This window comes from Silurus meridionalis, chromosome 18 (genome assembly GCF_014805685.1).
Source record: "Silurus meridionalis isolate SWU-2019-XX chromosome 18, ASM1480568v1, whole genome shotgun sequence".
Lineage (NCBI taxonomy): Eukaryota > Metazoa > Chordata > Actinopteri > Siluriformes > Siluridae > Silurus > Silurus meridionalis.
Genome location: NC_060901.1, coordinates 4,399,773 through 4,424,085, shown reverse-complemented (window position 1 = coordinate 4,424,085; position 24,313 = coordinate 4,399,773). Strand labels below are relative to the sequence as shown.

The following is a 24,313-nucleotide window of genomic DNA, read 5'->3' as shown; positions in this document are numbered from 1 at the left end:
CAGGGTTTGGTAATCAGGTGCAATCTCAATCGCCTGAGCACCTCGAATGTTTTTTCCACTGAGGTGCCTGAGGAGAACGCAATTCTGGTGGGTGAAAGAAAAATCAATTGTGGATATAAAACAAATGTTTACCTGTGGAATAGTCTGGAACTGGATAGGATTTAGGTAGAAGGTGGGAAATTAGGGATTTACAGAAACGGTATATATATATGCCATCATGACTTTCAGTCAAGTCCCTGCTTCACTCTCTCGCTTTCTTTCTTTCTTTCTTTCTTTCTTTCTTTCTTTCTTTCTTTCTTTCTTTCTTTCTTTCTTTCTTTCTTTTCTCTCTCTCTCTCTCTCTCTCGTTGTCAAGATTTAAGATTCAAAGGTGGCTATGGACATTGGTATTGCCAAAGCAACATACAGACGAATAACAACTGAAATAAAAAGTGATAGATGAAGTACATAAACAATTTAGTAGTTGAGTAAAATGCGACTCCAGTAAGAGTAAAAGAGTCCCTTTAAACTTTCACTTGAGTTAAAGTACAAAGGTTTTTGCCTTCAAATGTACTTAAGTGTCCAAAGTACTATGATTTATTATAACTATAATGTTCCTGTTATAATTTTTATCACAAGACTCAAACGTTACACTGATCTATTAATAGAATGATATTAATGAGTCAAACACTGATTGATTTCTATTCAAATGATCATGAACTCAAAACCTTCTTTTCAACTACTTCAAAGAAAATCACACTCGAAAGGTCACGTGTGTTGTGGCGAGTTCGAGTCCCCAGTTTCTTCATCATCAAATGTTCTGCTTGATGTTGAACTGATGCTGAACTGTATTTTGGTGATCAGTAGATACACAAAGCGCAGATCAAAACACGTTCTAAACGGAGCGAGCGCTCGATCCTGATTGGTGGATTGCTGCGTGTTTGAGCGGTTAAGTTTTTATTCTAATAAGAAAAACGGAACGAGTGATTTCACAAAATGTAGTCGAGTAAAAAGTCAAAGATTTGACTTTGAAATGTAGTGAAGTTAAAGTAAAAATCTCACTTAATGGAAACACTTCAGTAAAGTACAGAAACGTGAAAAAGCGTCTTAAGTACAGTTTATCTTTACTTCCTTATTGTCCATCACTGAATCAGTCAGTCAGAAATAATACAATAAAAACTGTGCAAAAAAGATTAGAATAAATCAGTAGTTTTAATCAAACTACTTTGTGTGTGTGTGTGTGTGTGTGTGTGTGTGCTGACTCCCCCTGTAGTCGTAGCGCCGCCGAGCGTCCTGATTGGCTGCTCAGGATGACGCTAAGGCGGAAGTAGGCGTGTGTGAGTGTGTCCCCGAGTGAAAAGCGCGTGCGGCCCGGAAAAGTTCGGTGTGAGTGAAGCTCGTAGTTCTGCCTGGTTTCCTCGACCTCCATGAAGTGACACCCGTGTGTGTTTGTATGTGTTTAACGCTCGGATATGGGAGGCAGCAGCAGCACGCGCCGCGTCTCTTTCGAGACCGATGAGAACGACAATGTGACGGTGGTGAAGGGCGTCAGGGTGAGTGACTCCATACTGACCCAGGACACCTGTCTCTCAGTCTCCCTGTCACTCAGCCCTGCAGCGTTATAACGGCGACATGAACACTTTATTAACTGTTCAGTGGTACAAGAGTTGAAATTTGAGAGAGAAACGCTGGGCTTGGCAGTCACCCAGGCTAGGCTAGGCTAACTAGCCAAATATTACAGGGCGCATGCGCACATGGCGGCGTCAGCAAGTTTGTTCATCAGCTGTCACAAGTCTGTATCTCACCCTGTCTCACTTCTATCTCTCACAGTCTCACCATCTGTCTCACTCTTCTATCTTTGTCTCACTCTGACACACTCTCTCTCTGTCTCACTCTAGCTCCCTCTAGCTGTCTCTGTCTCACTCTAGCTCTCTCTGTCTCACTCTAGCTCCCTCTAGCTCTCTCTGTCTCTCTCTGTCTCACTCTAGCTCTCTCTGTCTCACTCTAGCTCTCTCTGTCTCACTCTAGCTCTCTCTGTCTCACTCTAGCTCTCTCTGTCTCACTCTAGCTCTCTGACTTTCTGATGATCCACTATGGTGACCCCTAGCGGAAGCAGCCGAAATATGAAGATAAAAACGAGATAATAAATAATAGCGCACACACACACACACACACACACACACACACACACACACACACTTACTTACTTACTTACTTACTTACTTTAACCCCACCCTACCCCCTATATCAGTCTGTCTGTTTATTCCTCTGTGGTGCCAAAACTTTTGGCACCCCTGTTTAAATATGTGTGAGCGAATGCATAGACGAGACCTCTAAATCACACGAAAGCCAATATAAATCTTTCTTTACAACATACACATATAAAGCAAGATTCGTGTATTGGTTTTATTTCAGTTTTCTTATGGTTTAGAAGAAAAAAAGCAGCATGCAAAAGTTTTGGCACCCCGAGAGGTTTGAGCTCTCCTATATCTTGGCCTGAGGTCTCAGACCTTAATTAGCTTGTTAGAGCCATGGCTTGTCAGCAGTCTTCATTAGGAAAGGCCAGGTGATGCAAATTACTGCAGGCATTAGCTCTTCTGAGAAGCCGACCAGCAATCTAAAAAAAGAAATGGGAATAATTCTTGCTTACGAAGCAGGAGAAGAGTGTAAGCAGATAACAAAATATTTGAAGAAACAGAAGAAAGCCTGGAGCTGGTTCTTCATACGTGGATTATTTATTCAGATGGATTTTATTGACCATTTAGCATGATCTGGGATTGATTGGTTCTTCAAAGCTCATCATGGAAAGTCAGCAAGTCTATAATCTTAGATTAGACGATGGTTGATTGGGAACTGTCTGATTTTTTTTTACAAGAGCAACCTGTGGTAGAAGGAGTGTGGGGTGGACTTAATCCTACAGTGCAGCACGTTGGGTTATTTTTGGAGAGATCTTATGTCCCTCACTGCTGTTGAGGATGTTCCACATGAACAGTCTAAAGATCCATGAAATATAATATATTTCTGTTAAGCTGCTTCGGGACAATTTCCATTATTAGAAGCACAATGCAAATAAAACCTCTCACTTGTATCTCTAGCTCTCTGTCTCTCATCCTGTCCCACTTCTATCTCTCTCTCTCTCACTTCTATCTGCTTTAGATAAGTTGAACGTGAACGCTGACCTACATCACTACCTGACTCTAACACACCCATGTCTGAATGAGCTCAAAACTCCACAAAATCTAGTGGAACATCTTCCCAGACCTTTTCTGTTGTTTTTATTCATATATATATATATATAATTTCTACAATTCAGAAAGCAGTAAAATTTAAGAGATCTCCAAAACCACATGTAATGTATCATGGTTCTTCATCGTATGATCATGTTTTAAATCATCTCTCTGCTTATATATATATTTTTTTCAGCTTTCCGAGAATGTCATCAATCGCATGCGAGAGTCATCCAAACCACCAGTCAGATCATCTCCGCCTTCTCCAGCTCCTTCTCAGGACAAAGCGTCTTCGCCTTGTCCACCTCCTGCCTCAGCACCTTTCGGTGAGTTGATCACCCCACCTGCTGCTCTATCTGAGTTTGTGTCTTCTGCTAAACCTGGTGCCTCCTCTCCATGATCTCTATTAGCTGTAGACCCTGTTTGTTTATCAGCTTCTCCTCTTCATGCTTTGCGGCTCCCTTCTCCTCCAGCAGATCTTGCAACTACCCTTTCTGACCCTGTTCTCTCTGCTCCCCTTCTTCAACCACCTTCTCCTCTTTCTCCATGTGTGGAAATAACTGTCCCTTGTGCAACCCTAGCTGACCCTGCTACCTCTCGGTCTGAGCCTGCTGCCCACGCTGCTTCTTCTGCTCCTTCTCCTCCCATGCTGCCTTCTCCTGCTCTAGAGGAACATGTGACTCCACCTTTAAAAGGTGAGCTACGACGCACACATTTCCGCCTTTATATCTCAACCATAAGAGCAGGTATTGGGTGACTTTTCCAGCCTTTTGTGGTTCTTCCACAAACTTGGATGCAGACGTTGGTAAAGGATGTTTTTCCACATCTGGTGTGGCTTAATGTGTGTTGGAGGGGAAACAAAAAAAAAAACCAAACAAACGAAAAAAGACCTGCACTTCAACAAACGACTCAAAATGAAGCGATTTCACAGCTTTCACACTCGAAGTTGACGCTGCATGCATTAGCATTTTTATATTTAGATTTTGAAACCCGGCAGATCTGACACGCTCTGCTTCTCATCCTCCGCTGGCCCGGTAAATAAACACAACACGGAGAATATCTGTACCGACCCAATCAAGTCTAATAAACACGCTACGCATTTCCGCATACACCGCGGTAATCCACTCCTACGAAAGTTTCCGTTTTCACCGAGCTGACCTTCAGTTTAATATGACTTTCATAATCCTCGTTATTGCTCTACGTTACCGGACCGGAGGAGCGTTTAATCACGCTTACATGATGCCACATTAATGACCTTTAACCTAATGCTTAACTCAATATACATATCTTAATTCTATTTCAGTTACATTCTATACACTAAAAACTGTATTCAATTATAATCTGCGTTCCGTATTAACGTACTTCTCCATTAACTCAATAGTTACAGTAAACACTTAATGACGTTACTGAGGTAAACAGAGGAGTGTTTTGTTCTTCTTATGGTAAATAAAGGCCGAGGTACGAGACGAATTTGATGAAGGAAACATTCAAACGAGAAACATGAAGAGAAACTGCACCGGGGTTTAATGCCAACAGCTACACCGTCTTCTGTGTGCTTTTTATAACTTTGAACGATTGAACGGAAATTGGAATCAGTGAACATCTAAAACATACTCTTATAAAAAACCTCCACTGTTCTGTGACGATGCTCCACTAGATTTTGTGTAGATTTGTGTTCCTTGGCCCACAAGGGTTTTCATAAAAGTCAAGTTCATGTTTGTATTTTTTTTTTTGAGTTAATCGAGATTGTTTAGTCTGAAAAAAAAATTAGGGACATATAACACATTACAGGTCCATAAAATAAATTTTATATATATATATTAAAAAAATACACACTTAAGTGATGGATTATGTGGACCAGAGAATTTGTTAGATTGAACATGTTTACAGAAAAGATCTTTATAAGATCGGTAATGTTCTTTTCTAAAATCCCCATTCCACATTTAGTCCTGATTTGCTGTTCTAATAACCTCCACTTTTCTAGAAAGACGTTCCACTAGATTTTGGAGTGTGTTTGTGGAGATTTGTGTGATACAGAATGTTATTGTAGATTTACACTGGTTCACCCTGGAGATTAAACAATTGATTCCTCTTTACTGTTGAAGAAACTGAAGTATAAAAATACAAGGTTGTATCGTTCTCTTATTCTAAAAGAAATGAGGGGGGAAAATCTCTATAGACTAGAGCACTGGCTTCAGGGTTAGCCATGGTTCCTAAAATGCAACAGACAAACTCGAGACCATTACGTTATGGATTTCCAAAGATTAGATTACCGTACGGACTAATGGGCTTTATTTTCCTCGTTCTAAAGTTCAGCTTCTCTTTGGGAAATTGAGCACAGACTCCGGTTCCTCATATTATGATTTATAGCCATCACTAGAGCACTAATGAAACTATTCATTCTTACTTGTGTTAATGAATTGATGGTGGAGGTAATTAGGACCTCCATTTAAACTTGTTCTCCTCCTTGTAATTGTTTTTATTTATTTATTTATTTATTGTTTTTATTTTCAAAGTTTGTCGTTTTTACTTCTACGTATTTTAAAAGTGTGCTTTCCTGGTCATAATTTTTTTTATATATATTACACTAGCGAATGATGATCTATAAGTTTCGAAATAGTTCATATTGGAGGTATTATTGCAGATTGGTGTGTTATGTTTCAATAAAACGATGTCGCTTCGGTTGGGAAAAAAAGACAATTTCTCAGTTTAATAGGAAATTGCTGGTTTTAACGTGATTTAAGGCTCCATTTACAGCGTGAGCTGGATTCTCTCGTATTACAATTTAAGCTTGAACAATATTGATTTTTTTTTTTTCGTCCTCCCCCACTGCTTGCGATTTAGCATCAAAAGAATCTTCATTAGCGATTTAATCATCTAGAACTGATTAAAAACAAATAAAACCTGATTTCATGGAGTTGAGTTTCAGCAGTAATGTAGGTTTACGAGTGTACCGCTCCGAACATCACGGCGGCTGAAGGATTCTGTACCATGATTAACAGTATCGCAGACGCCAAATGATTTCGCTTTGCTTCATTTATTGGTGTTCTTGGTCGCTGTTAGACTGTTGAGAACGTTGTTGTAGATCCTCACAGCTACATTTTAAATATCCTCGATTTGAGCTAGCAGGTGAACAATGAACCAAATGCTCTCCAGTAAATGATTTATAAAATATAAGCGTCTGGATATATAGATAGTGCTGTCTTTTACATGTGATTAGAATTCTTTATTGGTCATCATATTTAAACACAAACACAAACATGTGAAAGAATAGAAATTAAGTAGCAATCAATAATAATAATAATAATAATTATAATAATTATAATAAATTTAATTGGAACTATCGGTGAGTCCTTAGTGAACGAGTCTTTAACATGACTCAGAAGAATGAGTCGTCTCAAAGAGCGATTCCTTCGTTTTCTAGTGAATGGAAAACAGAATTGAGTATTGAGAATGTCATGTAGTCCGAGTCGTACGTTCTTTTATCACGTGACTCTCATAGATGCTATGCAGTGCGTTACGCAGGATTAAGTAATTCATCTAATAAGTCCTCATCATTTTTTATTTTTTTTGTCATGTGACTCCTATAGATGCTACACATTGCATTAGATCAGTCTTTTTTTTTTTTGGTAACAATACTGTCAAGATTTACACCAAAAAACCTGCTCTATTGCATTGTGTAGCGTATATGAGAGTCACGTGGCAAAAGAAAGAATGACTCGTACCAGCGGATCAGACGATATGAGCTGTGCGCTACTCATTCTGTTTATCATATTGTCATATTTTTATTACTGGAACTGTACTCAGGGTTGGTGTAGGTAGACCTGTTGGTTATCTGCATATTGTATACGAGTTCAGATCAAAAGAACGGAATGAGCTAAATGACATAAAAGGATTCGCTCATTTTGATAAACGAGATTCAAAGAACCAAGTCGCATATCTTCCCATCGCAATTCTCCTGATTTCATTAAAATAGCTATAGTGCCTCCGAAGATTCATGGTATGTTGGAGTCCAACACTTTCCTCTCTTTTTTTTTTTTTTCTTTCTTTCTTTCTTTTGAAAGCGTGTTCTGAAGCCTCCTCTGGAAAATGGACTGACCCTATGCTTTCAGGTTTACAAAGCAACATCTTACGTTTTCAGTCCAGCTCAGCACCCGTCTGTTTTAAATGAACTGACACGTTTTTTTTTTTTTTTTGTCGCTTCTAATTAGCTAATTAAACAATTAAAGGCTTTTCTGTTAAAACACCTGTTTAAATAAAGTGCGTCCTGCCCCTATTTATAAGCAGCTGCGCTCAGAAAACACGTCTTCTATTCAGTTACTCTGCGTGACGTCGGTTCTCGGGTGTTCACGCTGAGGCCCCAGTACGCGATCTAACGAACGATGGAGGCATTTTAACGCCCCCGGGGGGACCACAGGGAACCGCAGGTGTCGTCTCGGTACTCAAATGCACAGTTAAGTATGTTTGATAATTGAGATCATCAGAGGAAAAAATATTGTAAGGATCCATAAGAATGAAATGCAAATTCAATTTTCTTTATTAAAATGTGGGTTACCAATCGGAGGGTATCGCTTAGCTGCCACTCTTTGGGCCCTTGGGCAAGGCCCTTGACGCTCTGTGCTCCAGGACAATTTAATGCTTCCTCAGCCAAAGACGTCCTACACAATTGTGTGTGTCAAACTTTGTGGTAACTGTTTGAGGAAAACACATTTGGATCTTGAGAAGTATTGAGAAGGATTAAAGCTGGATGCCGAAGGATCGAGATGGTGAATAATGCGTGGTGATGATGATGATTTACTAAACCGACCTGAATGCTCCATGACCACAACATCATCTCCATGAAGTGAACTTCATCACAGCGCTGTTATGTTAGCAGTGTTGAATTCACTCTGTTCACGCTGTTGAATTAATGAGCTCCAAAGACCTTAGAGAAGGGCAGTTCAGATCACTTAATGAGTCATCGTTTTATATCATCCATATCATTGTTTGTGCTTTAAAGAAAGATAAGGTGACGACACTTTTCCTCTGTGAGTTTCTTTCATTTTCTTCAAAATATTAGTGTTTACCGAAGGAGGGAACAAACTCAGAATGAATGTAGGCTTTTGTATTTATCAATGTTTAAAGAAGGTTGTCACAATGCATCAGAACCCAGTAAACCAAATTGGCATTATTTTTGTTTAAAAAAAAAAAAAAGTTTGTGATTCCTAAAAAGCTTCTCATTTTGTATTTGTTTATGCAATCCACATAGATTTGAAGCTCTATTTAAGAAACCACCATTAGGGGGCCGAGCAGCACTGACACGTTCAGCATAATTCAACTTCTGAACAACCTTTTAGAGAACCATCTGGTTCGAAGTTCTGAAATTTGGCATGCTGATTGTGGAAAATCTAAGGAAGATTATCACCAAAATTTGGCCAAGTATTCCACCAAAATAGCGCCACCATCAGTTCAATTTGGGTCATAACTTTAAAACTGTATGTCCAAAATGAAAAAAAAAAAAAAATGATGGATTGGAGTTTCACATTTATTCCAAATTTCTGAATTTTGTCAAAGTTTTCTCTTTTCCCAATACAAATTTTGTTCGATTATCAAATTTAGTGTACATTACTAATAGTAACTCTTACAAAAGTTAAACGTGAGGTCATTGAAAAGGAAGTGAGGCTGCATCTTAGCAACCGTTGGTCACTTACCTTTCTCTGAAACTGAGAGAATTCCACTACTGTAAGTGGTCCAAACATCTATATCATCAATGCAACTACAAATCACTCTGGAAACCTAGTATAGTTTCATCTCATGTTTATATGTAAGCTGACTTCAGAGAAGTCTAATTTGCTACCTCGAACAACACGATTCAGGTAGTCCCTGAATTACGATGGAGATGCTACAATGATCCCATCGTAACTTAGAAATATGGTAAGTTGAGATATAGCCTCGTCTACCCATGAGTCTTAAAGAATGATCAGCATGGGATGGTAGTATACCGTTATTTGTTGTTAATTTACAGTACATAGTTTAACAAAACGGAGCAATTTTCAGTAGCGTAATGTGTAAAGAGGGCGGGGCAAACGCTGCTACGTTCGCCTGCCGCAGGAAACGTAAAATTGTATTTATTTTCGTTACAATTTTGCCATATCGCAACATCGAAAAACGGAACCGTCATAAATCTGGGATCATCTGTACTACAAAGCTCGTCTTTTATTTGCACGTTCTATAATTTCTAATTTTTTGCGATTTTGTCTTATTTCTTATCTGGGGGGGAAAAACATCCACTTAAAGCCATGTAGGACGTCTAGGAGCTCTTTGAGAGCGCTTTACTTTCCGATGTGGAATAGATCTAATAGTTTGAATGTCCAGTTTTACTGTTCGCAAAGAAACGCAGATGTATGAAACGGTACATTTTGTTCTTTTGAACGGATTCACATGATAAATTCTACCAGGGCAGAATGTTGTTTTCTGAACATTTGGAAACATTGGACTCTTTGGTTTTTGAGGAAATCATAAATCAAGTTTTCAAGCCCGAGGCATTTTGACCGACGTGGCTGATCAGAAGGTTTGGACAAACTTGTAAGGACAGTCAGTGATGACGTTCTCTACACAAATATCAGTGATGGTTTTTCTCCACTGAATATTGGGAGCCGATTAGATTACACTGAAGCTTTTTGCCAAAAAAGTGTACAAATAAGCGAAGTACTGCTTTCAGATTTAAAGGTGGGGAAGGGGTGTAAAGGGGTGGTGAAATTCTTTCTTCATATATTTAAGAGATGTTAGGAAGCTGAGGACCAAAAGTGGCAGGCTAGAGATGCAGGGGCTTGAACCCACGACCTTCCGGCCAGTAACCCAGAGCCTTAACCACAGAGCTACCACTTCACTTTTGTGGGGTTTGGGGTTGATTTATCGTAAAACCAACAAACCTAAAACAGATTCAGTAGATGTATTGTGCACGTAAACATAAAACAACGAAGATTACAGAAAAAGTTTTGGGCAAATTCAGAAACCACTCTTATAAGAGAGCGAGCGAGAATTTTGAAAGCGATCGGCATGACGGTGTTGATCTTTTATTTTTTTCCTTCACTTTCCACATCATTATCCAAAACCAGCATGTGCTGCATAGAAAAAGGGGCAAGAAAATCCACCACTGCTTTCATCCACGTTCTCCAAGTGCAAGAGATGAGACGCAGGGCCGGTTTTCTTTCGCTCGGCGCACAAGTCACCTGACCACATCAAACCTAAAGAGACGACTTCCTGTTAACGAGACAAAGATCAGCTTAATGAGCTTAGCCGTGGAGACGCTCACTCTCTCTCTCTTTTCTCAATTTCTTAGCAGTTGTCTGATACTGCTTCTCTAGCGTTCCTTTTCTCTCTTTCTGTCTGCCTTACTTTAAAGCAGAGGAGAGAAAGAATTAAATAAAGTGGACAGCTGTTCCATTTCGCTTGTGTGATGCCTCAGGAGAGGCTGCTGTATCAATACCTTCATATAGGCTGCTTTGAAGCATTGGGTAATGCTGTCAGTTAGGACAGACATTTTCTCATTTCAGATCGGTGACTTAAAAAATGAAAAATATGTCTATGAAGTTTGAATGGAAGCCAGTTTCCGCCACATAAAAAACATTGCAACTGTTTTTCTTGCCATTCCGACTTTATTTCTGTCAATAATGACTTTGTTTCTCGCAATTAATTCCGACTTCGTGTTTCTCGCAATTCGGACATTGTTTTACGACTTTCTCTCAATTTTGACTGTTTTTGCAATTCCGACTTTATTTCTGCTAAAAATTCTTTATTGCTCGCAGTTCTGATTTTTTTTCTTCAAGATCCGAATTTGTTTCTCCCATTTCCATCTTTGTTTCTCTCAATTCGGACATTGTTTCACACATTTTTGGTAATATTTCTCACAATTCCGACCTTTTCTGCCAATATTGAGTTCTTTTGTAACAACCAAGAGGTAGCTTCAGCTGTCATCCCGCTCCTGCTTTAATGTTACAATCAGGGTTTTTACAGAGTCTTAAAAAGTCTCATTTAAAAATCGAAATTTGAAGCCTTAAGTCTGAAATTTGCTGGTCTTAAATAATTTTAAACAGGTTCTTCGGCCAAGTATAATTCACTGTATTATGAATACAAATGAGACCAACACGCAACAGCCAATCAGCTTTCTGTTATTAGCGCGAATTTCTCTTAATTTGCACAAATTTGTACTAAATTTGTACGGGGTTTTTTTTTTTTTTTTTTTTTGGTTCGGCTTGAAAAAATGTAATTTAGAGCGCCGTTAAGGTCATGATACAGGTCTTAAATTTAATTCTTAATGGTCTTAAAATGTCCGAGCTCAGGTCTGCAGTCTGCTGTGTTCAGGTACGACACAGAGCAGTTTGTGGAACCACATGTAAAACAATCCCCTGTGATTATTATCTATTGTTTTACAGATCGGTCTATAGATTCTAGCCTGTTTCAGCTTTCTGGCACTACTGAGGGGGTGGCGCTGCCTGTTTGGGATAAAAAAAAAAAAAAAAAAAGGTTGGAATTGTGAAAAATAAAGTCGGAAACTAGCAATCGCAAGGGAATATAAAGTCGCTGTCGTGAGGAATCAAGTCGGAATTGCGGAGGGGCAGCAAAGATGGGAATCGCGGGGGGCAACAAAGACTGGAATCGCGGGGGGCAACAAAGTCGGAATCAGGAGTGGAACAATGCCGGAGTTGGGAGAAATCAAGTTTTAATAGCAAGTAAAGAAAATCGCAGTCGGCAGGAAACAAGCCGGAATCCTGAGGGGAAACAAAGTCGGAATCGCAAAGGAAACGAAACTTGGCAATCGCAAGGGAATGAAAAGTCGCTCTCATAAGAAATCAAGTCGGAAACGTGGAGGGTAAAAAAAGACTGGAATTGCAGGGGGGCAACAAAGTTGGAATCACGAGGGGAACAATGTCAGAGTCGTGAAATATCAATAGCGAGTAACAGAAAGTCACAGTCGGCAGAAAACAAGTCGGAATCGCGAAGGAAATAAAACTTGCATTCGCAAGGTAAACGAAATTCAGACTCGCAAAGGGATCGAAACTCTTCAATCGCAAAGGAAACAAAAGTTTCTCTGTAAAGAAATCAAGTCGCAATAGTGAGGAACAAATTGGCAAAAAAAGTCGTAATCGCAGGGGGGCAACAAAGTCGGAATCATGAGGGGAACAATGTCGGAGTCGCGAGAAATCAAGTTTCAATAGCGAGAAAAGAAAGTCGCAGTCGGCAGAAAACAAGTCGGAATCGCGAGAAACGAAGTCGCAATCAGGCAAACTTTTAAAAACATTTATGTGGGGCTTCTGTTCGCTTGAATTATTAAAAGAAGGTAAAATAAACATCAGGTAATCTGCCAGTCGGTCCAGGAGCTCTCAGGAGAAGCAGGTGACATTTTCCCTGTCTGTATCGCACTTCTCTGGCGGGCAGCTTTATATCCAGAGGTCATGACCGTAACGAGGTGCATTGATTATGTGCCCACGAGTGCCAGGCTCTCTGAGACCGGGCCGGCCTTGAAAATCAAGGCAGGAGTCGCGGGGTGAGCTGATTAGACGCCGTCCAAGGTCGATCCTCCTAGCTCTTTTCTCTTCACTATAAATATTCATACACAGAGCCCACACGCCTCTTGCCATTATGCGCTAATTACTTTTTTTTTTCTTTTCTCAAGATCGCTTGCAGGTTCAACAGGGAGACACAAAAATGCATTAAAGATGCACTTGTGCAGCCGTCGCCTGCAATGAAATAATCCCCTCACACCGTATCTGAACCGTGCATTAAAACGCCATATTGTGTCTCGTCATGGTTTAATCGCTGCGCTTATGTCCTAATCAGCAGATTGTATCACCTGCATCATCAGTGCATACAGTCTTCTCATTAGCCCAGATTGCAAACCCAGTTCCTTCAGATAATTACACAAGACCAAATTAGGAGGCTGTTTCACAGAGGTCTGTGAAATAAATGACACAACAGCATCTTGGAACAGAACTTTGGAGTACAGAAGGAAGGCTGGATTTGATGGGTTTTACTTTAGTTTCCACACTTGTCTGAAGAATCATCTAGTTATAGATCATCTCCCTGGTTGTTGGTTTCCCCACCTGGTATCTCCATGGTGTTTTTGGTTTCCACCTGGTGTCTCCCTGGTTTTTGGTTTCCATTTGGTATCTCTCTGGTGTTTTTAGTTTCCACCTGGTATTTTTGTTTTTAGTTTCCATCTGCTTTCTCCATTGGTTTTTTTCTTTCCATTTGGTGTTGCCATGGCTTTAGATTTCTCTTGTATCTTCATGGTGTTTTTGGATTCCACCTGGTATCTCCCTGGTTTTTGGTTTTCACTTTCTATATCCATGGTGTTTTTGGTTTCTTCCTGCTTTCTCTATAATCTATTAATATTTTTTTCCTGGTATAGCCTCTGTTTTTTGGTTTATTTGTTATTGATATGGTTTTGGTGTCCTTGGTTTGGGTTCTCTGGTTTTTCTGCTTTCAATTTATTTTGGTCATTAATTTTGGATTTTTGTTGCATCTCCATGGGTTTTGTTTCGCTTGGCATCAGTATGGTCTTTGCTTTGGTATCTTTGTGGGTTTTGGTTTCCCTGGTAGCCTCTCCATGACCTTTGTTTCCCTGGTATCTCCCTAGATTTAGTTTTCCTTGGTATCCTTGTTTTTTTTTCTCTTTTTCTTTTGGTAAATTATATTTTTGCATTTCATAATATATGTATGTTTTGATTTCCCTGGTATCTCCAATGCTTAGATTTTTCTGGTGACTCCATGGCTTCTTGGGGGTTGCTTATATAGTGTGTTGTAAATGTACCCCACAGTGTAAATGCAACTATTTGGAATCTAAGCGTCCCCCCCCTTCAAAGGGGGTTCATGCACATACAGATCACAGGTGTCTGATGAATGAGCTGTGTGAGAAAGGAAGCTTTTTTGGTTCAGGATTAAGGATTCTGAGAGGAACAGAGAGATTTCGTGGAAGGAGGTGAGAAAAGCATCTTGAAGGTCTGGGCCTTTTGATATGCCCGGAAGCTTCTTTATGCAGGTGGGAAGGTGTTCCGTTTCGTTTAAGCCGGCGCGTGAGGAAGTGGTAATGTCCCAGATTACCCCTCCCTCCGCTCAGGTCCTGAGGTTAATGAAACTTCTGATGAGAAGCACAATTTGCCTCCGTCTATTATCTCCTCACCCAAGAGCTACTCCGCAGGTTTCTTTTAATGCCGGTGCGAGCGAGACGCGGCGAGAGGAAATATCAAAAGCTGATGAGTTTTTAATCTGTTAACATTTACATGTCGCAGGAATGACACAGAGCCCCGGACTTCTAATGTCGTTCTGGAAACGCCTGTGACCTACAGAGGACTTCTCAAAGCTCTGAGAATTAGTGGAGTTTTTTTTTTTTCCCCCAACCTCCTCCTCGCCGTGTCCACCTTTTCAGCCCGTCTTTAAATCCGGAGATTAAATTTATAATTGGAAACAAGAGTGTAAATGAGCATGAGAGGGTCTGAAAGGGTTTAAAACTATGTAGAAGTCTGGCAAACACCTATGGAAAGATGTGTATCGAGCTACGTGAATCGTTTAGTGAAGTTTAAAATTCGCCTTTTTCTCTTTGATTACATCGAACTTATCTGCTTTTGTCTCCTGGGGATTTTGTAATTTCAGCCCGTGCTGTGGTTATTGGTTAAAATAAATAAAATACAAAAAAAAAATAATCCATCCATCCCTCCATCCCCTGATGACCATGCCAGTGGTGACTATAGCAAGGGGAAAACTCTGAGATAGGCATGAGGAAGAAACCTTGAGAGGAACCGGACAGAACAGGGAACCCCACGACTACGAGCGAGACCAACATGCAACAGCCAATCATCTTTTTGTCTTTCTCGGATTGTACAAAAACGTAAAACGGATTGGGGAAGTTTAGCGATACTCGGCTTGAAAAAAAGTTTGGCTCGGTCAAGGCCGTTTTTGCTGCCGTGATACAGGTTTTAAATTGCATTCCTAATGGTCTCAAAGTAAAAAAAAAAAAAAAAGGGAAAAAGAAAGGCTTAAATTTGACTTGGTGAAACCTGCAGAAACCCTAATTGTACGTGTAGGCAGGAGCTGGGCAATAAAATAAAAAAACATTGAGTTCTTAAATCTGATTGGTCAGAAGGTGTTCTAGTAATTTTCCTAACTTAAATATTTGAAATGGACGTACCCAAAATTCTCTCAGGAAATGCGAGCCTGATGGGATTTATTTATTTATTTATTTATTTATTTTTTGGAGCCATTGAAGCTCAACACTGCTTAAACCTCAAAGTGAAAAACAATACAAAACAATAGCTGATGTGTAGAATATCGCAGGGGTGTTTTTCTCTTTCCTGCCTTTCCCCCGGACTCCTTTAGCGTTTTTCCTCAAGTTTGATATTAGAAAGGCTCTGACTCGGCCATGACTTTGTAGCAGTAATAAGTGTCAAAAGTGTCATGGTATCTCTCTCTCCGTCTCTCACTCCTTCAACAGCCAATCTCTCTCTCTCTCTCTCTCTCTCTCTCTCTCTCTTTTTTTTTTTTTTTTCTTTTCTAGAAGGCAATCGGGCGTTTATGAAGTGTTATGCACTGAACCATCAGGAGCACATTTGAGAAGAGTTGCTTCTCTCAACTCTCCATCTGGTGTTTTTTTCTTTTCATTCTTCTTCTTTTTTTTCTTTTATTTATTTATTATTTTGTGGTATTCCTGCACCGTTTTTGTTTTGTTTTCCGAACAGATTAAATCTCCGTCTGTTATGGCGCTCATGAATTATTAAAAACGCGGACCTGTTTACTTCTGAAGATTTGCCTGCTGGCGGGTGGCGCGATAGGGATATGAAATGACGTCATAACACCCACCCCCAACCCCCCACCCCCCCATAGTGTTTACTATTATAGCAGGACAGTTAATACGACTGTGTTTGTTTTTCAGATTAGTTCAGATTTTTTATGCATTTTTTTTTTTTTTCCCCTGCTGATTGGGTGATGGAAGCGCCCCAAAGTTGGTCAAGTCCTTGATTGTATCACATCAAAGCAAAACACCCTACTGAAAACCATCTCTCTGGGGACTCGCGAAGTCATCATACAATAAATGGCCAAAGGTCTTTGAAACAGACGACTTTTCCAGCCATATGAGGTTCTTCCCCCAAACTCCTAGCACACTCTTATAGTGTAGGATCAAAAAATTCATTATTATTTTGCTTTTTAACCCTTTTGTAATAATTTAATGTAAGTAAATATCCTTTGAACGCCTGCCACGCTGTGGTTGATTTAAATTTTTTACTTTTCACTTTTCTTTGTGGAAAAAGAGATGTGTGTTTGCCACGTATGAGAAGTTGAGATACGTTGTGTGTGTGTTTGGAACAAGTGTAATGGGCTTTTAATGGCAGTTTCATCGCCTCGAGTCGAACGCGTTTCCAACCGACTGCGGCATGCGTTTCTTTTTCTCGCAGTTGCCATAACCACAATCGCGTATTTCCGAATCGGATTTATTTATCGCCTTCGTCCCTCTGTGCTCGCAAATGACTCTCGCTCTCTCTCTCTCTCTCTCTCTCTCTCTCTCTCTCTCTCTCTCTCTGTGTGCAGCCAATGAGTCAGACCTGAGACGGAAGATCACTGAGGAAGTGCAGAAAGGTCTGGAAGAGGAGAGGAGCAAGACGCAAAACGAGCTCCATCAGTGGTAAATGTCTCTCACACACACACACACACTATGAGAGAGTTTTACTGACTTTTCCTCCTAATAGAAATTTCAAATGTAAAATATTAAATGTAATTTCGAGAGCGATCACCTTTTACACAGATTTAAATGTTAGAAATTTACATTACACGTGTAGCTGAAATCTCTCCTCTTTTCCGTTCCCTGTCTCCCTCCCTTCTTCCTCTTTTTCAAATCCTCTGAATCAATTAATCACTGAAGAGTAACTCGGACCAAGTGTAATTTCCTCCTTTCTGATGGTGAGATCTATTAACTTCCTCTGATGAGGACATGACTTTTAATTTAAAGGTTTGACCAGGCAAGAATGATAGTGGTGTTAGACACCTGGAGGCCAGTTTAATAGGAACGCCCTCACGTCTCCTGCAGGTAGGAGTTTGGGTTAATGTACGTGTGAAACGTTGGAAGGAAAATGTGATCGATTGTTCTTTTTTTTTTTTTTTTTTTTTTTTTTTTTTTTTCTTCTCTCTCTTCGTTTTTCACCATCGCAGAGTTTACACTAGAAAACCAAAAAAACACTGAGACTGCTCCATTTATTACATTGTGTATTATGGTGCCCTTTATACTGGTGCCTGTTATTCCACTGCCCCTTTATACTGGTGCCTGTTATTCCACTGCCCCTTTATACTGGTGCCTGTTATTCCACTGCCCCTTTATACTGGTGCCCGTTATTCCACTGCCCCTTTATACTGGTGCCTGTTATTCCACTGCCCCTTATACTGGTGCCCGTTATTCCACTGCCCCTTATACTGGTGCCCGTTATTCCACTGCCCCTTATACTGGTGCCCGTTATTCCACTGCCCCTTATACTGGTGCCCGTTATTCCACTGCCCCTTATACTGGTGCCGTTATTCCACTGCCCCTTATACTGGTGCCCGTTATTCCACTGCCCCTTATACTGGTGCCCGTATTCCACTGCCCCTTATACTGGTGCCCGTTATTCCACTGCCCCTTATACTGGTGCCCGTTATTCCACTGCCCCTTATACTGGTGCCTGTTATTCTACTGCCCCTTATACTGGTGCCTGTTATTCCACTGCCCCTTATACTCGTGCCCGTTATTTTTGTGCAAGTTATACTTGTGCCCATTATACTGGTGCCAGTTATACTGGTGCCTATTATGCAACTCTTTATACTGGTGCTTGTTATCTATGAATTTGAAACTGCAGTGGGGACAAAGTTCTTGCCGTACGCTGTGTATTTTTTATTTATTTATTTTTTTTAACTTTGAAGTATTTCTGCTGATTTTACCTTTTAGACTCTAACAGTTGTTAAATAAAGAAGGAAAAACGCACCACAATCTTCTCACAGCAGCATTTAGTCTTAAAGCAGGTTGTAAATCACATTATCTCAGTCGTGGCGCTCCGGCTTCCTGCGTCACCCCTCTTCCTTCTCGGCCCCGCACGCAGAAATCGCTATCGATGGCAACTTTATTTTCTCTCGGCCGTAAAAAGCAAATTTAGGAGCCGACTCTGTTGTTTTTACCTCGTTGTTGTCGAGGTGGCGGAGGCGAAGTGCTCCGTCCCATCACCCAGGCAACGCCATTAAGCCAGAGTGGAGGCTTTATTGACCATGATGTCACGCTCGGAGGGACCGAATCAATATTTTCCTTAATGTTGTCTTCCATTTAGATCTTCATGTCCGGCATTTCGTTATTTATTTCTGCTCTGTGTTCTTTAGCTTTGTGTGTGTGTGTTTGTTTTTTTATGTTTAAAGTGCCCTGCTGAGGTTTTAGAATCGAACAGGAAGAAATCATGTTCTCGGTTTGCTGCTTCCGTCACCGGTAATGTTTTATTTTTTGACTTCTGAACTTTAGGGTGAAATCTGTTTTTTTTTTTTTTTTTTTTTTTTTTTTTCTCTTCAAATATTACATTAGAGATGAATATCAGTCTTGTCGAGATTATTTCTGTATATATTATATTCCCCATCTCACACACAGATCAGACTGATAGACAACAAACATTTATTTTAATGATGTGTTTGTGATTCTCAGTGCAATAACACTGCTAACGTTAGGAAAAAACTCGCCAGTACAACTTTTTTTATTTTTTTAATTTTTTTACTGTTTGATTGTATTTAATCCCGTGTTGCGCTTTCAGCGTCCTGATTATTTCAATATGATCGTTGGGATCATTAAAACTCTCGTGAGATTCTACAAAACCTTCACCAATCAATGATTTCATTACGATATACATTCAAAGTTCAAATCACTAAAGTTTCTATAACTGGATTAAAATGAAGTTATACCAGGGGTGTTCGTCATACTGGGACTATTGACTGTATGGAAAAAAAAAAAAAATAGATACGTTTATACGCTTCTCCCATCCGTCTCGCATCACTCAGTCATCAGAATCATCTTTGAATCTTTTGCTCGGTCTTCCACAGGTTTTACGCTTTCATTACGCAAGAAACTATCGTCCGCCGTATTGTTTGAGAGACTTTGAATCGACTCGTGACGTGTATCTGTAAAAAGACACTACTGCGTGTATTCCAGCCACGCTAGCATCTATTTTGTTTTTACCTGTGACATTAAGAGTCCCAGTTTGACTTGAACACCCTTCGTACAAGGTAGTTTGAAAATATTTGTTTTTCCGATAATTTTTACAATTTACAGTTTTATACTGTAAATATTTTGGTGTAAAATTCAGGCAGATAGTCACATGTAAACGAATCCAAAGAAATAGATTTCACTTACAAAACAAAGCGGAACAAACTTCTACTTGCGTTAAGTCAGATTTCCAGGCGAGTGGGTCCATAAATATCTGGACACTACTTCAGTGTATAGCTGAATCTACTAGAAAGACCCGAAACCTCATAAGGGCAAAGAAATAAAACGTTCTTAAACTGGCCAGTCGGTCACTTGACCTCAAATCAACTGAGTGACGACAAAACTGAAGGCAGTTGCAGAGCTCGGAGTTTGAGAACCATCTCAAAGGTCAGCATTTTGTGAAAAAAAAAGACATTTGCCTTCAAGTATGAATTATACTCTAGAATTCTTAGTTTGTCTGGTTACTTTTGAGCCTCTAAACATGGGAAATGGTTGTAATGACTAAACTCTAATTTAATTTATTTTTAATTCAATAAACTCCTGGAGTTTGTAGCTAAACGGCTCAATTTCACGTCAGTCACGTCTTTGGCAAGCGGCAAAGATGCTGTCCAAATAATTTTGGACCGGCGCGTTTGTTTGAGGAAAGCGAGCTACGTTTAAAGGTCTAGCGGTTGACGAATGTGCCTCATTTCTGGCAGTGTGCTTTGGCCAGGAGTAGCACAGCGGTATTACTACTGTGGGGTTTTGGGGACTCGGCAGATTTGTTCTGTAGATTAAATTTGAGCGCGTTTACCGCTGTTCTTATCCACGAGGCCTTGTTTTCCTTTATTGTTTTAACTTAAGATGATCCATTACTTCATAATCCACCTTGATTTCCATTCCATTGTCAGCAGAGACGAGCAGTTCAAACTAATGATAATTCGTACAGCGACACAAACAATTGCCCTAAAACACTTTCAATTCATTTCTCAACCGTTCAGTCCATATTTGCTGTTATAATAACCTCCACTCTTCTGGGAAGGTGTTCCACTAGATTTTGGGGAGATTTGTGCTCATTCAGCCGTTAATGCGTTAAAGTTAAATACTGATTATAGGTGAGGTGAGGGGGGGGGTCTGGGGTGCAGTCAGCGTTCACCTTCATCCCAAAGGAGTTCTGACTCGCCGTCCATGGTGAAATCTCATTGTGCACGAGGCGACGTCTTTCAGGACACTGACTTATGAATGCCGGTGCTCCCTGTGACTGCGCGTGCAGCCTCGTGCTGCCATCTGTTGGCGTGTTACGAAACTACGTTTGAAACGTTTTGACCCCACCTTGTGTAGTGTGTATGAGAGGAAATGCAAATGGGGTGGATTTAGTTGTTAATTAAACAAAACATCTTTAGCATGTGGCATCATGTTTTTCGATGGTGCTGGAAAGATCGATAAATACGAGAGTAAATATGAGCTACGGCTGAAAATCAGATCAGCCAGGACAAGTCGATAGACTGCGGTTAATAAACGCGACTCAACTCCGCTCTACCTCACACTGACCACAGATGGATAGTTGCAATCGTTGTGAAACAGTAGCTACGGTACGAGACGTAGCGTAACGCAAAGTTCTCTGTGTGAACCTAAGAGAATATGAGGTGGTATCAAACAGTTTGGAGATGAGCTCTGTTTACAAGAAAGTACTTTATTTATCCGTTTTTACACAGTCACTTTCACAACGTTGGGATCACGCACGAGTTGCTGAAGGATTCCGACATTTCCGGGGGGTGGAGCTCGTCGAAGGTCTTCCTGATCAAAACACCTCAGACGACTCGTTTCAGAAGTCAAATGTATGCAGAATTTAACGTCCGTTCTTCGTTTCTAGCTTGCTGTCTTCGATGAAATCAGAACAGCAACATCAGTCTCGAATCGATAATTCAATTCTTTTCCACCGTCATTAGCGAATTGTATTTTTATGCTTCTGGATGAATATGAATTCCATTTCAGGAAGTCCATTGACCGAAAAAGGTGCAAAATTATGCATAGCATTTACATATTTGTTGTTTGTTTTTCCTTATTGTGGTGTTTGTTGCCTGATTGGTGTGTTTGAAAGATCCAGCAAAGCAAATGCCAGTCGATCCTCTGTTCCTCTCCATCCTTCTCATTCCCATTTCTTCACGATTCGTCCCACGGTGTATTCCTTGTCTTTTCCCCTATAAGCGATGCCCCTTATTTTTGTTTTTGTCACCCCCCTCTATTCTGTTGCTCTGCTCCCACACGGTTTAAAAAGCCAGAGGCTTCGGTAGAAATGACTTTGATCGATTTATTTCTGCGTCATTTCTGCCTCGTCTTTCATTCCCTCCTTTCGTGCTTTTTCTTCTCCTCCGCTTGCCGAGCCTCTAACCTTAAAGCGGCGCAGACCCCCGGACCCCCAGCAAGCCGCGGGAAGGAGGGCAGGCCGAGCTCATGCAAAATTCAACACGTGCTCTCTGTCAGACGTTATTCTTCTTTATGAATATTCCATGCATTGTTGAGGAAAGCGTTTGGCGGATGGACTGTTAGGCGAGCGTGGCAGAACCTGCGTAGAGAGCGGCCTGTATTGAGACGTATCGCAGGAGGGAGTTGACAGGAAACAGGACGCCGCATTAATGAAGGAATGAGAGCAACAAAACTGTGTGTGGAACAACCCATACTCTGCCTTCGATTATCAGTTCTTAGTTTAGTTTTCTCGATGGTGGAAGTTTTAAACTGAATACCATTATATTTTATTATTAAATAAAATAATTTATATGTAATTCTTATTTTGAGTATATTTAATTATTTTTTTGTTTTATTTAAATTTCTTTTTTTTTTTTTTTGCAATTTTTAACTTTACTTTTTTTTTTTTTATTTGTTTTTGTTCGTAAAATAATTTTTTTTTTTACATTTTTTTGGGGGGATTTTTTTTTTATTTATTTGGGATAATTGTACCAAGGATTTTTTTTCTTTTCTATCCAAACTGAGCATCCTGTTCTAGCTACACCATATGAATAAAACATACTGACCATAAGGTTGTTGCTTTTGTGGTGTTTTTTGAGATGTTTTACTATATTTGTGGAGACCCACAAGTGTGTTAGTAAAGCAGCCCAGGGTGCACGATGTTCTATAGGTGAGATGTCCTTCCAGCTAGCTATAATCTCCAGTCCTCCGTTGTGCAGTGTTGCATTAGTTACCATGTGCGAGTACAGCCTCCTGACTATAACACGTAGCTGTGTGTTGAGTTTGTAGGCTAGCAGAAGAATCTTTCGCTTCCTGCATTCAAGACCCGAGAACCCGCAGCGACGTCGCCTAGCTCTCGGAACCCGCTTTTAGCTTTTAGCAAAGATTTGCCTCGCTGTCCTTTCCACCAACCTCAGTCCATTAGTTCTCATTGTGGTTTGACCTTCAGAGTCCAGCTGTGTAATGGCCTCGGCTTAAAGCGAAAACGTTAACGCGGTTAGAAACGAGAGATCCGTTCCCGTCAGGAGTTAGATGTACTCGAATGTACGTTTCTTCGCGTGGAACGTCGGTCAGAACTTATCTTTTTAGTGCTTTAGATTTTAATCTCCGCCTGACGAACACTTTAATAAGGTCATGAAGTGGAACGATGAGCGTTACGCATACGGGAAATCGGAATGATGCTCAAATTCCTTTTAAAGTCCGTTCACACTTGCCGGATGTCCGGTTACTCAAATCGATATTTGCGCTCTCTTCGAAGCTTATTGTGTGGTTCTACGAGGTCTTTTTACAAGAAAGTTCTCAATTTATCTACATTTACACACCACCATCTTCAAAATAGTCCCCTTGCACAGCAATACAGCGCCCCAGCGGTCCTGCGTTACAAAGTGTTTTAAACACCAAATCTGGCGAGTGGGATTGGTGCGGAAGTAAGATCATGTGGATCGTCCTCTCCGACGATCATCATGCACGAGTTGCTTAACGGTTTTGACATTTTCGCGGGTCGAGCTCGTCGGAGGTCTTCCTGATCTCTCGCCCGTCTTCCAGCGATGATGTTCTGCTCAAGGATTCATGCGGCATCGCCGTACCTCCAAACGTATGTCACGTCAAACGTCTCCGTGGCGGATTTGCTCAGTTTTATGCAGAATTTCATGTTTGGTCTTTGTTCCGTCTTGCTGTCCGTGATGAAATCGCACACGTGGTCAGAACAGCACTGGTTATCACCGTTAGTCACGAAACTTTTAGGACACGACCTCATGGTATTCCATCTGCATATCCTTGAAAAAGCCGTAGTCAGGTGTCCCCACACTTTTTTCTGTATAGTGTAGTTTTCAGAAAGTCACCTGATGTAGATGTTTGTCGAGTGGCTTTTGGGAAGTAAAGTCCATGATCCTGACACTTATTACATATTTATTCTTGGTCTTTTGAACATCTCCAGGTTTAATAGAACAATGTCATTTCCTTCAAAAAACAAAAAAAACCCCAATTGATCCCAGGACGCTTTACGCAACACGTACCATCACCGCTGCGAACAAGAAGCCCGAAGTTAAAAAGTTTCATCAACATGTTCGACTCTTTTGTTTGTTTATTCGCATCTTTAAAAGGCGCCTAAACAGTCCTCCAGAACCCCGCTGAACCCTCGCAGAACGTCTCGGAGTTCGCTCTGTTGCTAAGCAACGGCAGCATGCCATGCGGTGTGATTTGCAGTGTAAACTCTGCAAGATGTAAACTGTAATCTGCGGCGCTCTGTTTTCAATCAAACAGCCACCAAAGTCAAATAAATAAATAAATAGTTATTCGGAAGGGGATTGACTGAAGAATGAACGAGCTCAAATATAATTAAACCGCCTATATAAACACAAACAAGACGGAGGATTTACGGATAATAAACCCGCACGCATTTTTATATATATATGTGTGTGTGTGTGTA

General features: G+C 40.4%; 1 protein-coding gene across 2 annotated transcripts in view; it reads left to right on the top strand.

Moving 5' to 3' along the window:
* Positions 1-1,310: 1,310 nt before the first annotated feature.
* Positions 1,311-24,313, top strand: part of chchd3a (coiled-coil-helix-coiled-coil-helix domain containing 3a) — a 70,757-nt gene continuing 47,754 nt past the window's right edge. The window contains exons 1-4 of one of the 2 annotated variants that reach the window (XM_046873282.1): positions 1,311-1,532; positions 3,403-3,532; positions 3,788-3,901; positions 16,767-16,860. In XM_046873282.1, coding sequence (XP_046729238.1) covers positions 1,452-1,532; positions 3,403-3,532; positions 3,788-3,901; positions 16,767-16,860 — 419 coding nt within the window. In that variant the 5' untranslated portion in view covers positions 1,311-1,451. The remainder of the gene's footprint in view (positions 1,533-3,402; positions 3,533-3,787; positions 3,902-16,766; positions 16,861-24,313) is intronic. The other variant, XM_046873283.1, reaches the window with a different exon arrangement.